Source organism: Caretta caretta, chromosome 9 (genome assembly GCF_965140235.1).
Source record: "Caretta caretta isolate rCarCar2 chromosome 9, rCarCar1.hap1, whole genome shotgun sequence".
NCBI classification, from domain to species: Eukaryota; Metazoa; Chordata; order Testudines; family Cheloniidae; genus Caretta; species Caretta caretta.
In genome coordinates, this window is record NC_134214.1 from 28,483,080 (window position 1) to 28,505,405 (window position 22,326).

The 22,326-nt window shown below is 42.8% G+C and overlaps 1 protein-coding gene across 1 annotated transcript in view; it reads left to right on the forward strand.

The window, feature by feature from the left end:
- Nucleotides 1–22,326, forward strand: part of WWTR1 (WW domain containing transcription regulator 1) — a 120,700-nt gene that overhangs the window by 78,180 nt on the left and 20,194 nt on the right. Inside the window, exon 3 of the mRNA XM_048864732.2 lies at nt 15,601–15,806. Within this exon, the coding sequence (XP_048720689.1) occupies nt 15,601–15,806 (206 nt within the window). The remainder of the gene's footprint in view (nt 1–15,600; nt 15,807–22,326) is intronic.

Below are 22,326 nucleotides of genomic sequence, written 5' to 3' on the forward strand. Positions count from 1 at the left end.
AATAGTGTTAGGAGATGTTTATGGTTAATGAAATATGATTTATATGTGAGGTGGAACCCTTCCTGGAGGACCCCGCATACTACATGGAAATGAGGCGTGTGCAACCCTCTTTCTGGGAAAGCACGTTTTCAGGTTATTTGAAATTAAAACCACCAAGAAGCAATTTAGGCAGATTTAGTACAGACTAGATGAGAGTAATGTATTCACATTTTACAGAGAAGCAGCTGTAAAGCTACAGTGACTAACAGGAGTTAACTTCAGTAGCATGAACCTGGAACATTCAAAGAACAATGTGTTCAAAAGACACCAGATTTTTTTTTAAAGCCTATTTTTTTAATTTAAATGAAAACATGTTTCTGTTCGGATATAAGCATTCAAGGCTAGCAACCCAAACATTTCAGCATTGTGTTAGTACAAGAGAACCAGAAAGTGGAATTGACTAATTCATTTTCCTAGTCCAAACAGAATGAAATGCAAAAAGCAGAGAAACAACAAAAATGAGGAAAATAAATAACATTTGTATAATTATTAATTTTTAAGTAAGAGATGTTATTAGTAACACTGCTAAGGAATTTAAGATATAGTTCTAACCAGCCTCTGCCACTTTAAGACCAGTTGTGCTAAAGAAAAGCCAACACTCAGGGTATTTATTCAGTTATTCTAAAAGATCTGTCAGACAGTTTTGTGTTACATTCAGTTTTGATGCTATACTTGAAGATTGTTTTAAACCTGAAGCAATGAAGACAGGAAAGTGTTGCTAAAAGTACAAATCACAGACCTCTCTACATTTTCAGCTGGAACTGTTGAGAAATTTCTACATGGTCATTCTCAGCCCAGAAAGCTGAGTGAAGGTGCTCTGTGTGCAATGGGATAGTGAAACTTTTTTGTTTAATACTTTACAGATTTTTTGGAACGAAATGCACACTGAACTGAAAAGCAGCATTTTTGCTGACCTTGTTGGAAGGCTAATGCAGTTTCTGGGAAATAAGTGAAACAAGCAGTTCTTTGTTGGCAGGAGCAGAGAGAGAGAGAGAGGAGGGAAAGACTGGTCTTTTTTTCTTCACAATGTCGTGACTAAGTCAAAACTGTAATATGGCTAGATTTTTCTTTTACCTCTGCAGACATATGTTTTTCATCAGACTGTGCTGCGTGACACCTGATGCTGGTGAGTTCATATGGATTAGGCTATGGACTGCCCATAAACAGAGTGGGGGGAAAAGAAATCCACAGCTGCACTCAGATGCTTGACACTGAAATAAATAAAAGTTGGTACAATCAGTTGGACATATATGTCAGAAATAATTTACACCTGCATTATTTGGTTTCTGCTGCTTGCAGATTCTTTTGACCACAAAATGATCTCTGCTTTGTTTATATCCAGCAAAGAACGTTATTTTAAAAGTCTCTCCGCCAATGTCTGAAAATCTAACTTACTTATTAATTGGATAAAGAAAATCACATTGGGCCAACTTCAGACCTCGACTAAGTGGCTGCAATTCCATTGACTCTAATGAACTTATAGCTACTTAGTGCAGGTCTCAATTTGTCCCATACATTTTGTTCACTTTCATTTAAGCTGGTAAATTGCATAATAGCTGCTTACTGAGCAGGCTTGCATCATTCTTCAAAACAAACTTGTTCATCATAAAAGAATCAAATTAGAAATGCCACCTTAAACTTCCCTTTTGGAATAGGTCAGGGTAGAATACTGTTGCACATTTTATGTTATACAACACCACGGGATTGCCTGATGAATATCACTGGACTAAAACCAGCATTCATGTTGAGTAGTCTGGTTTATACTTGAATTGTGAGGTTTTTCTTCTTTGTGACCCAAATTCTGTTTCTTTTATGCATAATAAAACCTTAATAGATCCATAAACCATCTATAAAAAATAAATTTTGTTCTTAAAGTTCATAGAACAAGAATAAACAGTAGGAAATGAACATAAATAAAAACAAAAACTAATATTGTGACAATGAAATCAAGCAAGTACTACAATAAGTGTTTGTATTGTAATATGATTATATCCTAAAGATTAACCATGTATAGAGTATACTTGTACTGAAAAGGAGTGATCCAGTGCTGGTTGGCATTAAAGGGAGTTTTCCATTGACTTCAGCGGGTGAGATCAGGCCATAAGTGTGAGTGGCATTAAATATTGCCACAAAAGTCTTATTGTAACCTACTTGGTAAAAAAGAGGTCAACTACATGGTTCACATGAGAAAGGAGATAGGAAATCCATAAGAGTTTGGGGTCATTCCAAGAAAAGTTGAATAGTAAGCCAAGTTTGATGAAAGACAAGCTGGTTGGACATTTTTTTCAAAATAAATCTCAGATTTGTAGGTAGACGGGCTATTTATCCATTGATTGGTAATACATGAGAACAATCTTTCTTATACTGAATTGCCAATGTAATGGGACACTGTCAACTTGAAATCTAGGCAATACCAAACAAATGAGTTCAAAGTAGTTTCAGCTGCTACACCTGCATTGTCCTTCCTCTTCCCACCCCCCTAAAGTTTCTTTCCCCTGTTGATCTGTGGATGACCCTTACAAACAATAGGAGAAACTTGCCATTGAAGTAATTTATGCATGCATGCATGCAGAGATTTTCCCAAGTTGATTTCATTGCAAGATAGGCACCTGTTTGACTACACAGGGCAAATCTTGACACTGACTATATACCATGTGCTGTAAAATGTCAAAGTAAACAAACTGAAATAATAGAGAGAAATATATTTGTATTCTCTCATCTTTCAATTATAGTAATCTTGGGTTTTGATAAAATAGCACTTAAAAGATTTTTGGATGGAAATGTGATTTTCATGTTGGTGTTGACCCTTTAAAGCAGTGTTGACCCCTTAAAGCAGTGGGAGCCGCAATCGGCCGAACCTTTGGACGCGGCAGGTAAACAAACCAGCTCGGCTCGCCAGGGGCTTTCCCGGAACAAGCGGTGTCCCAAGTTTGGGAAACACTGCTTTAAAGGAAACTGCTAACAAAATGCTGGTAATTCTCTGGGGAAGCACTTAATTTGTTATAAATTATCTTATAGGGTATGTCTATACTGCAGTTAGATACCCATCGCTGGCCTATGCCAGCTGACTTGAGCTTGTGCAGCTCAGGCAAAGGGGCTGTTTACTTGCAGTGTAGACATTTATGCTTGGGCTGAAGCCTGGGCTCTAGGACCCTGTTAGGTGGGAGAGTCCCAGAGCTTGGGTTGCAGCTCGAGCCCAAATGTCTACATTGCAGTTAAACAGCCCCTTAGCCCGAGTCAGCTTGCACGGATCAGCCATGGGTTTTTAATTGCATTGTAAACATACCCACAGAGATTTATTTTTGGAAGAGTTAGATGTTGTAGACACCATGTCCATTGCAATATTTAATTTGTAAATGTTTGTAAAGCTGAGAATCAGCTTTGCTGGTATAGATCTGGTAAAAGTATACACTGGGGTTCATCCAGCAGCCCCAAATAAGACGTTTCCTGGGAATATGAACTTTGACTTTTGCCATAATGACTTGAGTAATTGTTTGTTTAGATTCTTGAAGGTCTAAACAATAGTGAAAGTGACAGGGCAAATACATAATATATTGGGGAAAGTCATAGACGTTGCCACAAGTAAAAAAAGGGAGGCGGTTACTTTTCTCCATCATAAGACAAAGAGGAAACTATTCATGATCAATGTGAGCAAACCATCTGATTTTATGGCATACAAAGATGTTTTATATAATAAGGGAAATTGAGACCACCATAAGGTTTTGGATGAAGTGCTCTTTTCATGTCTACTAGAAGATGAATCAATCCATCATTTCTGCTGGCTTTTGCTAGCACAGACTTTAGAAGAGAGGCAGAAAGTGCACAAGGGTAGGTTGAGGCATCAGAAAGCATCCACTACTGTCTCTGCATCAGAGAGATTGTGTGGGGCCAGCACAGCTCAGAAAATTTGGGTGCTGGCCAGGAAAGAAGTCTGGGTGTATGGGGGATGTACTGATTCAATTTATCCTCTCAGAAGTCCCAACTGGCAGAGTCCTTTGCAGGAATTAAAGCTGCCTTCCTCTGGCAGAAATCCCACCAGTCGTAATAGTGGGTGAATCCCATCACAAGGGGCCTCTGAGGTGAGTCTGACTTCAGCATTTGAAATGTAAGGTGGGATTACAGATGTCTCATGTTTTTAACAATGCCCAGCAAGGTTTGTGTGGAATGAAGTTTTAATTTCAGATGCAGGTCTGGAGATGGTATGGGGTGTCCTCTGAACGGGTGATAACGGGTGAGAGGGTAGTTTCTCCCATTGGTAAGAAGGTAGAGGTTTTTTTCCAGTGATGCTGGAGGATGCTTATGTATTATAAGTGAAATGATTGTACAAAATCCTTTTGTTTGAGAGGTTCTGACTAAAAACATACTGGAAACATCCTTATTTCCCCTTGTTTATTCCAGGGAGATATTTGTTTTGATCTGATTTAGATTTCTGATTTGCTAAAGTTCCATAATGAAAAAGCTGCATGCTGTGTGTGCAAGTTGCACATACATAAAACTCTGAGTTGAGTTCACAAAAGTAAGACACAGCATGTCTTGAACTGATTTATGGGACCTCATTCTGATTGCATTTATGCTGGTGTAAATCAGAGGTAACTCTCATGGAGTTACACTGGTGTAAAGCTCGTTAGATAAGAGTCAGGGCCATATTTGCCTATATATGAACCATTTAAGTATTTGAAGGGAATTTTCTCACCAGGGAAAATTGATTTTCATGTCATAGTGATGTAATTCCCCGTTTTAAATAAGACTGTGTCTCTGAACACTTGCCAGCAGATACCCTGGTAAAAAGTACAGATAAACAAATGGAAACTGACATATCTGTTGAGCCTGGAAGCTTAAATTCATAACTAAAAATCACGATCTGAGGCCTGGTCTACACTGCACGGTTAGGTCGACGTGCGCTTTCTTGCATCAATCTAGCTGTGAAAGTGTCTTCATTTATATTTGGCTCCCACCAACATAAGTGACTCTCTATGCCGATTTAGTAACACCACCTCCCCGATCAGCACAGAGTCACGGTCGATGTAACTAGGTTGATGCGGTGTCAGTGGAGGCATTGTGTTGCTCATAGAATCACAGGACTGGAAGGGACCTCGAGAGGTCATCTAGTCCAGTCCCCTGCACTCATGGCAGGACCAAGTATTATCTAGAGCATCCCTGACAGGTGTTTGTCTACCCTGCTCTTAAAAATCTCCAATGATGGAGATTCTACCACCTCCCTAGGCAATTTATTCCAGTGCTTAACCACTCTGACAATCAGGAATTTTTTCCTAATGTCTAATCTAAACCTCCCTTGCTGCAATTTAAGCCCATTGCTTCTTGTCCTATCCTTAGAGGTTAAGAAGAACCATTTTTCTCCCTGCTCCTTGTAACAACCTTTTATGTACTTGAAAACAATTATCATGTCCCCTCTCAGTGTTCTCTTTTCCAGACTAAACAAACTCAATTTTTTCAGTATTCCTTCATAGATCATGTTTTCTAGAACTTTAATAATTTTTGTTGCTCTACTCTGGACTTTTTCCAATTTTTCCACATCTTTCCTGAAATCTGGCACCCAGAACTGGACACTCCAGTTGAGGCCTAATCAACATGAAGTAGAGCGGAAGAATTACTTCTCGTGTCTTGCTTACAGCACTCTTGCTAATACATCCCAGAACGATCTTCGCTTTTTTTGCAACAGTGTTACACTATTGATGCATATTTAGCTTGTGGTCCACTATGACCCCAGATCCGTTTCTGCAGTACTCCTACCTAGGCAATCATTTCCCATTTTGTATGTGTGCAACTGATTGTTCCTTCCTAAGTGGAGTACTTTGCATTTGTCCATATTGAACTTCATTCTGTTTACTTCAGACCATTTCTCCAGTTTGTCCAGATCATGTTGAATTATAATCCTATCCTCCAAAGCGTTTGCAACCCCTCCCAGCTTGGTATCATATGCAGACTTTATAAGTGTACTCTTATGTTGACTGTTACTGGCTTTCAGGAGCCACTGACAATACCATCAATACAAACTTCCCTGGTGAGGGCATGCTCCGCCGACACAAAGAGCCAAGTGGCACATACACAAGCGATTTAATAATTCTGGTGGCTGCATGCCACCATAAGTGAGGTCAACATAATATTGTCGGTTAGACATGGCCTTAATAAAGACACTGGATGTATGGCTTATTATAACAATCTGTAACTCAGTAACCCTCCTTTTTTGTCCTATGACTGCAGAGGTGCCACTTCACCTTAAATGGTCTCTTAGAATATGTGTTAACTACTGTGACAAAGTTCCTGCTCTACCTTGGTGGGTCTTGCGCTTATTGGCAGATTTGCTCGCCTTGGAGCTTCACGGCAGCCCTCAGCTTGGCCATTTTTCTGAACCCACAGTCCAGGTCGACTCCTCCTGTGTCTGACCAGGAGTTGGGGGGAACCCGGGCCCACCCTCTACTCTGGGTTCCAGCCCAGGGCCCTGTGGAATGCAGCTGTCTGGAGTATCTTCTGGCACAGCTGTGTGACAGCTACAACTCCCTGGGCTACTTCCCCATGGCCTCCTCCCAACACCTTCTTTATCCTCATCACAGGACCTTCCTCCTGGTGTCTGATAACGCTTGTACACCTCAGTCCTCCAACAGTCCACTTTGTCACTCTCAGCTCCTAGTGCCTCTTGCTCTCAGCTCCTCACATGCACACCACAAACTGAAGTGAGCTCCTTTTTAAAACCCAGGTGTCCTGATTAGCCTGCCTTAATTGATTCTAGCAGCTTCTTGATTGGCTGCAGGTGTTCTAATCAGCCTGTCTTAATTGTCTCTGATTGTTCTGGAACCTTCCCTGTTACCTTACCCAGGGAAAAGGGACCCACTTAGCCTGGGGCTAATATATCTGCCTTCTATTACTCTCCTGTAGCCATCTAGCCCGACCCTGTCACACTACTTACACTAAACAATCTGCTCCACCTTGTGACACTCTGAGCATCTTTCCTAGATCTGAAGAAGAGCTCTGTGTAGCTTGAAAGCTTGTCTCTTTCATCAACAGAAATTGGTCCAATTACTTTACCCACCTTGTGTCTGTTATATCTTGGGACCAATATGGTTATAGCGACACTGCAAACAATCTTCTATATCTGACATTTTCAATGTGTCTTGCGAGTTATGACTGTGGAAAAACTGTATGCCTGTAGAACTGATAGTTATGCTGATACATAATTATCTCATCCCCATTTCACAAGCAACGCAGGCTGGAAAAACTGACTTGTCTGAAGACTCAAACTGACCTACAGGAATAGTTCCAGGTGATCCAGAACTTGGAGGCCCTTCTTAAGACCTATCCTAGGAGTGACAGTTCTAGAACAGCACTATTTCTCTGTGGATCCAAGTTCTGCCTGGCAAGGACCAATGTTCCAGCAGAACTGAGATCCAGAGAGCCATCTATGGAGACGGCCCAGAGAGCACAGGCAGTGGAATGGTCCTACCTCTCCCTTGTTCCTGGCTGTATTTGAAATCAGTATTGTGTTGTTTTGTACTTTATAAGGCATGATCTAAGATGCTTCCCTAAATTCAAACACAAGAGGCAGATAATGGCTGGAGGACACATATTGCAGTGAAAACACAGAGTCAGCTGGGCCCACGAGCAAATCACAATATGAAGCAGAGTCAGTTGGCACTTCCATCTCCTTATCTAAGGGAAGAAAAGACATTCCCTCCTGCCTCCCACATCCAGGCCCCAGTGGTTTTGGTTGGTAGACCCAGCTACAGTCACCAGAGGCCCAGACACCATCAGAGGCTTATCTTCTCTCCTTTTTTAGGAGCCCTTTCCTCCCTGGTCTGATGCTGCCTGTATACACCTAACCTACACAATGTTCTAATATAAAGGGCTCTCATATAAGATACTACCATCTCCTCCAGTGAAACTTTCAAAACTTTCCTTTAGGTAAATCATTATGTCAGATTCAGCTGATAGAAGTAGTTTATTGTTGGACGTGGAATGACTGATTTATTGTTTTGTTTGTTTATCAGCAAAATAATCGTATGCTGTGTAGTGTACTTAATTATTCATGGGTCAAACAGTGTCATGTAATTTTTTATATTCCTGTTTAAACTGTTCACTGCACTAACACCAGCATCCAAGTCCATGCTTATAGCATGTAACTGTAATAAAATTGCTGGAAAGCAGAGGAAAGAAAGTACATTATAAGTTGTACATTTCAGTGACCTAATTCCCAAATACAGACTCAGTATTCAGAAGTGACTAGTTTAAGTGACTATTTTACAAAAAAAGAACCGATTTTCCATTCCACTTCCATGAAGCGAAAGACTTGGATCTGTTTTGGAGGGATGAAGGGGGTCATCACACTGGGAGGTTCACCTCCACAGCATTGTCCTATTCTTCCCCTTCTCTCTTTTCTAGCCCCAGAGAAGCCCATCTGTGGTGCAAAAAGAGTATTGAGATCTGCTAGAGGCAGGAGAGCTGTGGGCTATAGAATTTCTGGTGTGGACAGCACCGTGTGGGCGGGAGAAGTTTTCCTGCCTACATAGCTTCTGCCACTCGCAGGGGCTGAAGCAGTTAAGCCGATGGGAGCGCTCTCTCCTGTCAGCTTAGAGCAGCTATATTAGAGAGCTCTGCGCTGCTGTAAACTTTCTAGTGTAGCTGTGCCAGTAGACATCCATGACTAACACATTCCATAAGACTGCTACAATTCAAGCTGTCACCCTGCTCTTCCCTCAGAGAATCTGCACAGGCAGGATGTTTGTCTAGTGATATTTTCATAGCCTTTTTCAGTCTCAGCATTTTACATTTGTCCCATAGTTTCAAAAGTTTTGCACTTAAGAAGAATCCCATATATTGTAATTTCCCTCAAGAGATCAATGATGTTGGGCTTGATTTTCCTCTCACTTAGGCCCAGATCCTGCAGAGATTTAAACACATGCTTACGTACATATGGGAAGTTAAGTACTTGCATAACTGTTTGCAGTATTAAGGACTTATCCCAGTTTTACATGATGTAACTCAGACTTCAGTGGAGTTATTCCTGATTTACATAAGAAGACAATCAGATCCTCTATGTCTTAGGCCTTGTCTACACTACACAGTTTTGTCAACAAAAGCCGGTTTTGTTGACAAAACAGTGGACGTGTACACAATGCAATGCTCCTTCTGCTGGCAAAACTCTCCTGCTTTGCTGACAAAATAAAGCCACCTTGAAGAGAGGTATAGAGCTTTTTGTGGCAAAGTTATATAGACAAAGTGTCAATGTAGACACTGCACTTGGTTATGTCATTGTAAGTGGCCTCCAAGAGGTGTCCCACAATGTCCATCCTGACCTCTCTGGTCAGCAGTTCGAACTCTACTGCCCTGCACCCAGATATACAGGCATCTGCCCCTCCCACTTTGAAGGCCCGGGAATTTTTGAAATTGCACTTCCTGTTTGCTTTGTGTGGCGAGCTCACATCGCATCTTTCCAGCTGACCAGGGCAGCTCCATGCAGCAAACGCTCTCCCGCTTGGAGCACACCTGAGTTGTTGGATCTGCTGGTAATGTGGGGAGAGGAGGCTGTGCAGTCCCAGCTCCACTCCAGCCGTAGGAACTTCGATACATTTGGGCAGACTTCCTGTGGCTTGTTGGATAAGGGCTAAAACCGGGACACGTGTCAGTGCCATGTGAGGATAAAGGAGCTGAGGCTGGCATACCAGAAGGCAAGGGAGGCCAACTGTGCTCTGCCAAAGACCTGCCACTTTTATAAAGAGCTGGACGCCATCCTTGGCGGCAATCCCACCTCCATGAGCCCCATTAAAACTTCATTGGGACTGGAGGCAGACAGTGAACTCAACCCCAAGGATGAAGTCTTGGATGAGGAAGTCGAGTTGGAGGATGATGTGGAGCACGCAGCAGGGTCTAGCCAGTCCCAGCAGTCTGTCTCTGGCGTGCATGATGCAGGAGAGGAGAGCCCTGGTAAGTGACCTTTTTGAGTTGATGCTGCTTGGTTATATGAGGGCTGTATATATATAGGGCTGTCCTTTGCTCTGAATATTCTAGAAGTGGGAGAAGGGACAGAAATGTACAAGACAAGATGTGTTTCTGTGTGCTCCACATTTCCTTGTGCAGCTAAGCAGTGCATTAATGCATACTGAGATTTCACTGGAATCTTCCAGAGAGATCTCTAGGAAACTTTCCTGAAGGTACTCGCCAAACCTCTGCTGAAGGTTCCTTGGCAGAGCTGGTTTGTTCCTTCCCCCGTTGTAGGAAACTTTCCCATGCCAATCGACAATCACTTGTGCAGGGACCAAAGCGGCACACAGGCAAGCAGCATAGGGACCAGATCTGAAGCCGCACATGTACAGGAGATGCACCCTTGCTAACGCTCAGGAGTGAGATATCTGCTTCAATGACCCCCACCTGTGAAAAATGGTGGCAGAATTTACAATATTGTCCTTAGTCACCTGCAGTGATCCCCTTAAAAAACACCTAGACCCTTTGCCCTATCTTGAGCACTGAATCTCCCACTGCTCCCCCCCTCACCCCCCCCAGCCAAACTCACTGTATTTGCCGAGAACACAGGGAGTGGAGAGAGACCCTGAAGGAAAAATTTAAAATAGAAAGACAGGAGAGAAAGGAGAACATTGTAAAGGGTCAGGAGTGGATGATAAAAGTGATGGAGGAGCAAACAGAGATGTTGAACTCCCTAATCACGCTCCAGGTAGAACACATGCATACTCGCTTCCCCCTGCAGCTGATACAGAACTGCTTTCCATGTCCTCCCCAAACTCCTCCCACACATTCCTTGCAACTTTCCAGAACGTCTCGGTAGCCCATTCACTCCACCCCTTCAGACAGCATCCAAAATGATAATTGGACTTACACACAGCTATGAGAGCCTACAGTGCCCAGCCCTCTTATCTCTCTTCCCACCAAATCTTTTGTGTGCATTGTTAACTGATATTAAATAAAAACAAACTCTCTGAAAGATAACCAATCTTTATTTGTCTCCTACAGGTAGTGGTTGCTGCTGGGAGTAATACATAGCAATTTGATCATTTGCTGACTACAAATTCTGGTCAGGAATCATCAGAATTTTCATGCAAGGCAGCAAGCTAACAAAAGCATGGCAGAGTACTGTACTGAAAGACACATTACTGGTGCTCATTGTCAAAATGTCCCTTCAAAGCCTCTCTGATTCAGATAGCCCCCTATTGTGCCCCTCTAATAGCCATGGTATCTGGCTGCTCCAATTCAGCAGCCAGGTGATCCACCTCCACATTCCACCCTGGGGAAAATTTTTCACTCTTAGCCTCACAAATACTATGGAGCACTCAGCAGGCTGCTATGACCATGGGAATATTTTCCTTATTTAGGTCTAACCTGCCATAAAGGCAGCACTAGCATGCTTTTAATATGCCAAAGGTGCATTCTACAGTCATTCTGCACCTGTTCAGCCTATTGTTGAAGCATTTCTTGCTGTTGTCCAGGTTTCCCATATAAGGCTTCATGAGCCATGGGAGTAAGGGGTGTGCTGGGTCTCCCAGGATCACTGTGGGCATTTCAACATCCCCCCACTGGAATCTTCTGGTCTGGAAAGAAAGTTCCTGCTTGGAGCTTTCTATACATGCTAGTGTTCCTGAAGATGGATGTGTCATGCACCTTCCTGGACCACCCCGTGTTGATGTCAGTGAAACACCCACGGTTATCCTGCAGTGCCATAGAGAAGTATCCCTTTGTATTGATGTACTCCATCGCAAGATGGTCCGGGGCCAAAATTGGAATACGTCAGCCATCTATTGCCCCAAAGCCATCCACTGTTTTCCACACATAGCCAAGAGTCACAGTCCTTCGTAGTCCATGTGATTAATGACCCTGCACACTTGCGTTAACACAGCCCCAACAGTTGACTTCCTGACACAACTGATTTATGACTGATCGGTAGTAGTCTAGAGTCGCCAGCTTCCACACAGCGATCGCCACATGCTTCTCCACCGAGAAGGCAGACCTCATTTTGGTGTCTTTGCACTGCAGTGCTGGGGCTAGTTCTGCACACAGTTCCAAGAAGGTGGCTTTCCACATCAGAAAGTTCTGCAGCCACTGCTTGTCATCCCAGACCTGCATAATGATGTCACCACTTGGTGCTTGTTTCCCCAGCCCAAAACTAATGTTCCACTGTGTTCAGCTGCTCCCTGAATGCCAGAAGTAATCTGGTGTTGTTTCTTTCCATTGCACACAGCAACTCTGATTCCTGTTCAGAGATTGGGTGCTCATGATTTACTGCATGACCATCTGTGACATGTTCATAAAAGTGACCACAACAGTAGAGAACAGTGCAGGGTCCATCCTTTCAGACAGCGATGGCTAGAACACAGTAAGCAGGGGCCGTGGAAAAATGCCATGAAACACAGTCGAAAGCCCCTGGAATGCTGGGACAGAAAAAAACTGCATCATAGGACGTTGAGCTTGCATGCATGATGCACTGTGATCCACTCCACCTTCCCACAGCTTCTAGCTGCAGAAGGTGGCAAGTAGCACGGTGGGATAGCTACCCACAGTGCACTGCTCTCACTGTTGATGCAAGAGCACCAACTGTGGACACATACAAGTGATGTAATTAAACCGGTTTCTGATCGTCTGGGTAACTTGCCTCGACAAAACTGTGTAGTGTAGACATGGCCTCAGAAACATAGTTTGAGCAGTGCTTGCTGTTTTGCAATAGTCCCTGTTGCTCATTCTATCTTTATTGTTATCTACAATACTGAAAGACCAGATACGCTGAAGGTCAGACATCCACATAATATAAACTCATCCTGGTCTGAAGACAGGAAGAGAAACCAGTTAAAATTTTGGCTTTCTTTGTGATAGGAGCAACAATGAGAAAAAGATAAGAGATAAAAATCCCTGCTCCTTTGGAAGGAAAAACTTCTTTAACATTTTCCTTGTAAGACAGTGTTCTGAGATTAGGGGTGTTCTTGTTTGGAGAGGGAAGCTTGTCTATTTGGGTTATTCCTTACTTAAAAGACTGGCAATGGAACAGCCAGAGAAGGTCAATAAACTTTTAAGGAACTTTGTGGCTGCCAACCATTATCCAATCTGGATTCAGACAATGCATGTGGAGAACTTTATTGTTAGTTGTTGTTATTTTGGTTCATTGGTTGGCTTTTTGTTTTGTTTTTGTGGGGACAGGGGAAATTAAGTGCACTGTTTTAGTGCTCATGAAAAGTATTGGATTGACAACACTGGAAACTGAAGTATTCCACCCATGGATAATATGGAGCACAAACAGTAGTGCAGGCTTCCCTACCTACGTGGGCAGTGTAGACAAGCTTTATCACCAAGGGAGAGCTCTCCTGGTGATTAAAAAAAAGAATCACCCCGAAAGAGCGGTAGTAGCCACACTCCCAGCGATGAAGCGCTGTCTCTACTGGCACTTTTCAGCGCTAAAACTTTTGTTGCTCAGGGGGACGTTTTTTCACACTTCTGAACGACTAAAGTTTTAGCACTGAAAGTGGCAGTGTAGACACAGCCTAACACTCTGACCAGTCTATTTCTGGTGTTGTTTGGGAAGCATTCAGTTAGCTTCAGTGGAGTTAAATCAATTTTAGTTGAAAAAAGCTTCCCCTCCTCACCTTCCATCTGCAGAGCTATCCTCCAAAGACAAATGTTTTGAATACTCCATCAAGGGCGCGGTTTGATGAGTCTACTCCAAATCTGAATGCTCCCACAGATAAGATTTCAAATGTTAATAAAGTTTGCTGAGGAGTATCTAGATCTTCTTTGTAAGACATTAACTATATCAGACACTCTGTACATACAATCCAAAAATCTTAAAAGATTTACATGTGCCTCTGTTGTAAACAGATCTAAATTAGTCTTTGTAATCTCTAATTTATTATACTTTTCATTTTGAAAAGAGTCTAAGGGCTAGTCTACACTTACAGTGCTTCATCGATGAAGCTGCACCACTATAGAGTTTAATGAAGATGCTACCTATACTGACGGGAGAGCTGCTCCCATCTGCATAGATCTCCACCTCCCCTCCCATCAACATAGCACTGTCTACACAAGGGATTATGTCGGTATAACTATGTTGTTCAGGGGTGTGGATTTTCGACAACTTGGAGCTACATAGCTATACCAACATAAGTTTTTAGTGTACACCGGGACTTAAATTGTGAACTTGAAAGTCAGTCTTATCTGATTCAGTTAACCTTATGTAGTTACACCAGTGATGAATTTGGGCTATTCTGTTTAGTAAAAACTTTTTAAAGTCTGCATTTTGAAAGGCACATGGAATCCAGTTTATTCCTGGTATATTCTCTCAATGCAAGGTGTGTTTTCCCTCCTAATTTTGCTAAAGAGATTGGTTTAATGTACCAGCAACTTGTAAATTACACTGTTTTTCTATTCATAACAGTTCTCATACTGTAAGCACAGATGGCTAACTTTCCACTGACTGCAGCCAAAAAACAAAATGGCTGATGCCATGTGGGAAAAAAGAGGTACTCTTTGTTCAAAAGGCACAAAAACATCTGTCAGGAAAAGTGGGCAACGGCCAGCTGATCTGTATTTATTACTATTTCTTTGTTTTTTTATTTATGAAAGTCCTCATGATTCAGATTAACTCTGTTTGCACCATATTTATTACTGTTTCACCTACCTTGAAATGTGAACTGTAAGAGCTTTAATAAACGCACTAAAAGGCTATCTAGTTTCATTGCAACTCTTGTTGGTATCTGGTATCATCCTCTGTTGAACTAATTTTGTTACTTCTAAGAGCCACGCTTGTCATTGGTTCTCATCATATAACACTCCCTCTCTCTATGGTACTTTATGGCCCCCGTTACCTTAGTATCAGTGTGCCTCACAATCTTTAATGTGTTTTATCATTACAATGCTCCTGTGATGTAGGGAAAAGCTATTATTTCCTCTTTTACGGATGAGGCTGAGAGAGAGTAAGGCTTGAAATCAATGGGAGTTAGGAACTAAACACATGTGAGGATCTGGGCCTAAGTCATTTCTCCAAGGTCACACTGGAAGTCTGTAGTAAGGCAGGGAATTGAACCTGGGTCTCCTGCATCACAGGCTAGCCCCCTAACTCATGGGAAAGCATTATCTCCTCTAATGATGTACAGAAGTTCTTTTTCCACCAGTTGTGGAAAAACACCACTGTTACAAAACTGTCAAGACCACTGACTCATTATACAAAAATTCAGTTAGGTTCGTCAATAAAATAAACATCTAAATAATGAAAATATTTCAGCCAGGTTATTTACATGCTGTAGACTTAGTCACGTACAAGGGAATGTATTGAATTTTAAAAATCTATATACTTTACTATATAACATTAGATAAGTATTGGAACATATCAGGGTTTACCCTAAACTGAACTTTTGGTTTTGAATCTTAAACAGTGACAACTAATTATTAAATAATTACTTATGTCAAATCTCATCAGAGGGAGTAGTTGCTATTTATCTATGTGTGAACAATAACTGTACACTGAATGCAGATGGAGAACATATGTACTGTGCCCTCTGTTGTCTTAAAGTAGAATTCAGACACTAACGTAACAGGTCTAATCGTTTTCTTTCATAGTAATGAATCACCAACACCAGCAACAAATGACACCAAGTACAGCCATGTCCCAGCAGAGCCATCCTACCCAGAACCCCCAGGGTGGGTTGTTGAACATGCCCAATGCACTGACTACCCAGCAACAGCAGCAACAGAAGCTGAGGCTTCAAAGGATCCAAATGGAAAGGGAGAGAATTAGGATGCGCCAGGAGGAGCTCCTGCGACAGGTACTGTTACTCTTTCTGCAAACATTTTTCATTTGATGCATCAAATTATGTTTTTTTCTCTGCACAAACAGCAAACAAGTACAGGCAGAATTAATTTTTCTTTTCGATAAAGAGAACAAAAAAAGAAAATAGTCTTAGCGAGTACACGATGTTTGTGTTTCTTTTCACAAACTGCACTGAACAGAACGCAAAGTGGCTACTTATTTCTGCATCTAGCAGCCCTTAGAAATGTAAAGGTGCAGTATACAGAAAAAGAAGTCCTGACAGTTTCATAACTAAATACACAATAGCTATAACGGCAGAGAGTAGGGATCAAATTCTGCTCTTTTGCAACTGTGTAAATCCAAAGTAACTCTGTTGATCTCAGCTGAATTTTCACTGATTTGAGTAAAAGCAGAATTTGGCTCTAGTTTAATACTGTGGGCCAAATCTTGGTCCCATTAAAGACAATGGCAAAACTCCCAGAACTTGTTCCCAACAGTCTGTCTTAGAGGTTTGGGGCCAAATTTTGTTACTGGTGGCATTTTGTCCTTTGATTACAGTACAACTTTGAGTTACATCTCACATGAATGTGGTCTGGCTGGTAATTTTTCCAGGGGCAGTGAGGTTTTTTGTTTTTTGTTTTTTTTGTTCTTTTACATTTTGTGTATTCTTATTTTTAAGGCTCAGTTTTATAATGACTCATACAGTACAAATAGATATGTAGCTTCCTTTGCGCTGCTTTAAGGAAATAAACAGTTTTAACAATTGCAAAGGATGTGTTCCTTCTGTTAGGGAGTACTCTGCTGATGATGTTATGTTTTACACAGTATATTAATCAACTTCCTTAGGGAACACAGTGTGAATTGAGTACGTTTTATTGAGGATATTATGGTCATATAATGGCCTTGTATATGGGCAGTCAGAGTTCCAAACATGTCAAAAAAAGATGCACTTTCACCAAAGAAAAATCTTAGAAATCTGTTGCTTTAATTATTATTTCATGACTACAGTCTTCTTGACTGGGGCTTTGTGCCTAAACACATGTGGTTATTTCAGGGTAACATTTGTTTATACTGTATTCTAAATACAGTATCACATTTCTTGGCAGCAAATAGAAGTATGTTTTCTCTTACGGTATTGACACCAATTGGCATAATATTTCTAGTGTTTTATTAGTATACTGTAAATTGTACCAGTGTTTGTTTGCTTGTGATAGTCACTATCACAATATAATTTTGAAAGTCCTTATTTTGATATTAGATATTTCTTTTATAGTGATTGGTGCAAGTAGCAAAGAGGATCTCAAATCAAAATTCCTTATGTAAACGCCCCTAGTCTGTGGCAGAATCTGGCCTCTGACTGTCTTGCCACAACTAAGTGAACAACATTGATCTCTACATTTTTTTTTTACCTAGGGAGGTGAATTAATGAGGGAAGATGTGTTAGTGCTGACAATAGACTGGAATGTTTAGAACATATTGTGGGGAGCAAGGAGCAAAAGAGTCATCATGTCTTTGAAGCTTTTAAGAGGGAAACAGAGATCTGGATTATCAAAGCAGATGTTACCAGAAAGGGATGTTCGCCTGCCCATGTAGGACCTAACTTATTTTTGGACAGATGGAAAGTTTCCTCAAAGCCACAAATTAACAGCAAGCTGGTTCGTTTCTCCTTGCCAATATGTGGCAAAAATGTAATGAATAGTGATTACCTCTTTTTTCTCTGTTAGCCTCAAAGTGGCTAGGAGCATTACTGATAAAAGGAATAAGAAGTTCAAGGTCCTTCCAGAATATTTTACCATGTATTTCTGCCATCAAAACTTTGGGACATCTCCAGTCTGGAGTTCTTCTTTCTTGGAGTCTTATTTAAGTTATCACTGTAACAATAGTATCTACAGATGAATTGCAAAGAATCAACAATTGTCCTCTATTTGGGGATTTCCCATGCGTAGCTGTTAATGCAGATTTTGGCTCAAAGTTACAGGTTCTGCTATCAAATACTGGTGTTCTGTACCAGCACAGGAAGGATTGCTGACATAGTGAGAAAGGACACCTATTTTAACTATATGATGTAAAGAGTAGAACTGGACAAATATAGCATAAGAGAATTTGCAAATACCCTTTCTAATAAAACATGCTAATTTGCTTCACTAGTGTTTACAACTCCTTTCATCTTTTTTTCTGCAAATTTGTATGAACATATTTAAACATTTTTTTTAAGGTTGCATCAAAACACTTTGAAACTTTGCATAACACCGTCTAGCTACATTTGTAAAAAACAAGAATAAAAATCAAAGATCAAAATGCAATCCTGTTATAGGCCTGGATCCAGCAAAGCCCTTAAACACATGCCAAATTTTAAGCATCTGAATAGTTCCAATGCCTTCAGTAGAACTACTCACATGTTTATAGTTAGGCATATACTTAAGAACCTTGCTGAATTGGGGCCACAAAGCAGAGACAACTCCACTGAAGCCAGTTGAATTTTACCTGCATATGCCAGTACTGAATTTGGCCCTTAAAGTTTAGACCTAATTCTGCAAACATCTTGTACCCAAATTCTACTCTCACACCTCATATAAGTCCCTTTGATGCTGCAAGTGCATGTGTGGCAAGCAGCAGGGAGCCGTCATATGCTTCTTCACATGTGAATACAAGTATGATGAAGCACTAGGTGTATCCTCCACACTGAGCAGTCTGCTCCACCCCCATCCGCAATTCCACTCCACTCCCAACCCAACCCCAGCCCCAGACAGAGCTGTACCCTGCCCCCAGCTGCAGCTCCGTTCTGACCCCAGCCCAGCTGGCCCCAGTCAGAGCTCCATTCCACCCACTGGTCCACCTGCAGCCCAGCTCTGCCCTCATTCCCTCTCCACCCCCAGCTCCTCCCCCGTCCGCAGTTCTGCCCCCAGCTTGTGCGTCTCTTCTGAGCCAACTGTGCAGTAATGGAGGGAGGGCGCAGACAGATCCCATTACTGGTAAGGGGAGGCATGACAGGAAAAGTTTGGGCACCACTGCCCTAGAAGATAAAGTGTAAAGAAAAAAAAATGTATCTTTGCAATCTATAGCTTGTAGCCTTAATAGACAGGAACTTTATGAACTTCCTGTCAGCAGTCATAGCAGTACTGAGGCCTAGCAGGATGATGAAGTGTAGCAAACCCCTGAGGGGCTTCATTGTTGACACATTGTTATTCCTATCCTAATCCTTCACTGCTGCTTTTGCTTTTTTTAATGCAACCTGTCTAAGGAAAAAAATGCTGAGTAAGTGTATGCGCTTGCTGCTAGGCGACCAAAATGAGGTGAAAAGGGTTTGGGTGAAAGGGAGTGGAATTCTTTTGGCAGGTCCCTCAAATCTCCTTTCAGCTTGACAGCAGCTGCTGGCTGGCTGGCTCTTTCCAGTCATTCCTGTCTCTGCAGCTGCCCTGCTGGAGAGACACACCCAGCAGTGAAGAAATACAGAGTTCTAGGAGGTTTCTAGTTAAGAGTGTTTGTTTTTCCCCTCCCCTTCGTTTTAGGAGGTGAAGGCTAGCATTTGAAAAAGTAACAATTCTCTTTCCTTCAGCAATTGAATGGGGAGCTGAGCAGTTGATGTTTAAGAAGGGTTCTTTGTTTCATAAAGCACAATGTGACTCAGTTTTCATTTGAATCTTCCCTTGCCTTGTCATTTCAGAAGCATTTCATTTTCCCAATTTCTTTTCCTCTGATTATTTTTGTCAGTCTTGCAGAGAAAAAATGGCAAGCCAGCCTTTCTAAAATCCCTTGGAGATGGAAGTTATTAGAAGAGCTGTCAGTGGGAAAGGTCTGAAAGGGTCACACAAAGAAAGTGTCCTGTTTCCATTCTCTCTTTATGAGCTGAATGGTTGTGTAAGAGTGTTGAACTTCAGAAACTTTTCACCTTGTCATGAAGTGTAGGGGAAACCAAGCCAAGGTCATGTTTCCCATGGGGTTCATCCCAGATGTCACCTTCATGGGTGCAGAGGGACCAGCAGAATTCTGCAGTTCTAATTCAGAAAAGGGAAGGTATGGGGAGCCTGAACAAGGGAGAAGCAGCATGGGGGAGGATCCAGATGCAGATCCACCAGTATTTTGTCCTTGGGGGGGGAGCTCACTGGCTGCTGGGCTCCTAAAGTCCTGGCGCTGCAGCAACAGTCCAAAGGGAAGGATTCCTTTTCTCCATTCCCTGTGAGTATACCCAGTGCACAGCCTGGTCATTAGCCCTATGTATTGAAAGCACACACAATGTCTAAATGCTCAATTTTCTATCATAAGTGAGAGGACCAGCAGGAGAGGTATTATAATGACTAGCAATATAAAACCAGTCTCTCTTCCCATTCTGAAAGGGCGGTTTGGAAGCTGAGCATGTGCAGTAAGATATTTCTCAGGAAGGGTTGCAGGAAATGTGACAGTGGATCTCTAGAATCCTTTGGGATACAGTTAAAAGGAGGTTTACTTCAGAAGTATGTACAAATACAATGAATAATTCAATATGCTGCACCCCTTTGAAGCCTATAAAGATTTTGGCAGCTTTAGCAAATACCCACCGAAGAAGCAGGCATTTTGACAATGTTGTAATCTCAGGATACTGCATTTATTTTTCTTTTTGTTTCCACTGATTCCCCATCCTCTTCCCTTTTTGACAACATCCACTGCAATGCCAGGCAGATTATTATGGGTATTCACTTCTCTTTGAAGTGAATGCCAAAGGCTGCCTGAATTGGTCAGCAGGAGGAACTCCTCCTTCGGCTTTTTACTGTCTAGAAAGCTAGAGACCGACAGCATGTGTCTCCAAACCTGTCATCCACATGGCACTGGAACAGCACACTGCCAGGCACTTCAGTTATAAGGATGCCTAATACTGTGTTGCAGGGCTAGATAGTAACTAGTCCTGCAGTGCTGTACAAAAGGAGGGAAGTGGCAAATAGTCCTGTGGCACCTTATAGACTAACAGACGTGTTGGAGCATAAGCTTTTGTGAGTGAATACCCACTTCATCGGATGCATGTCCGACGAAGGAAGGAAGGAGCATCAGGAGCCTTTTCCCTTGTGCCCCTGTGCATTGTTCAGGAAGTCATGGTCTTTGTTGCATTATCACCCAAGGAACAAGAGAATATATCATTGACAGCAGTGCTTATAAGGGGGCTCCACACTGCATCCCCTGCACCAGAAAGCAGAGTTGGACCAGAGCAGGGAAGGAGTAATGATGATAATGAAGCTAGTCACCTTGATTTCAAGGACAACATGGACAATCAGAGTTTGTACTCATGGGACATTGCATGACTCCATAGAACAATTCAGGAAGAACAATGTTGATAGCACTGGCCAAAGAGCCATTTGCCTAGTTGTGTTGATTGAACTGCATGTTGTTTCCATGCCTGACGCAGTGTTTCCAGCAGCTCAGTGCGATTCTTCTCAAAAGTGTGGACACCCACCCTTAAGACATGGTGTCATGGAATAAGATCCATCACCAGTTGCTCAATGGTCGAGTCAGAAATGTTGGTTTTGCACAGATTTTGTGTCAGGGTGCCTTTGAAATGTTTAATATACCCTCAGTGGTTATAATGGCGGAGTTTAATTTGTAATACAAGACTTGTTTTGATAGATGTGATGCCATTTGAAGAGCTATGAGTGACTTCTTCTAACATCACAGCTAAGAATACACCAAAAGGGCTAGGAGCAAGGACACATTGTTGCTTCACCCCATTTGTGATTGGAAATGGGTCTGTTAGGTCAGTGGTTTGAAAACTGCGTGTCGCGACCCAGTACTGGGTCTTGGAATGTAAGGCACTGGATCGCGGCAGCCGCTCTGGTTAGCACCGCCGACCGGCCATTAAAAGTCCCGTCGGCGGTGCTGCCCGGCTAAGGCAGGCTAGTCCCTACGTGTTCTGACAGCATGCGGTGCCCCAGAAGCGGCCAGCAGCAGGTCCAGCTCCTAGGCTGAGGTGGGGGGCCCCACAGGGCTCTGTGCGCTACCCCCACCCCGAGCACCGGCTTCGCACTCCCATTGGCCGATACCCTGCGAATGGGATCTGAGAGGGCAGTGCCTGTGGGCAAGAGCTGCGCGGAGCTGCTTGCGCGCCTCGGTCTAGGATCCGGACCTGATGCTGGCTGCTGCTGGGGCGCAGCGTGTTCTGCGGTGCCAGGACAGGCAGGAAGCCTGCCTTAGCACCCCTGCTGCGCCGCTGGCCGGGAGCTACCCGAGGTGATCATGCGGCCCAACCCCCTGTCCCAGCTCTGATCCCCCCCCCCCCCAAACTCAGAGCCCCTTACTGCATCTCCAAAACCCTCATCCCCATCCCCACCCCAGAGCCTGCACCCCCAGCCCAGAGCTCTGACACCCTCCTGCAACCCTGCCCCAGAGACCCCTCCCACACCCATAACCCCTCATTCCTGGCCCCACCCCACAGCCCTCACCCCCGCACCCCAACCCTCTGCACCAGCGCTGAGCCCCTCCCACCCCCCAAACCCCTCGTCCCCAGCTCTGTTGGGTCGCGGGCATCAACAATTTTCTTCAACTGGGTCGCTAGAAAAAAAGTTCGAAAACCA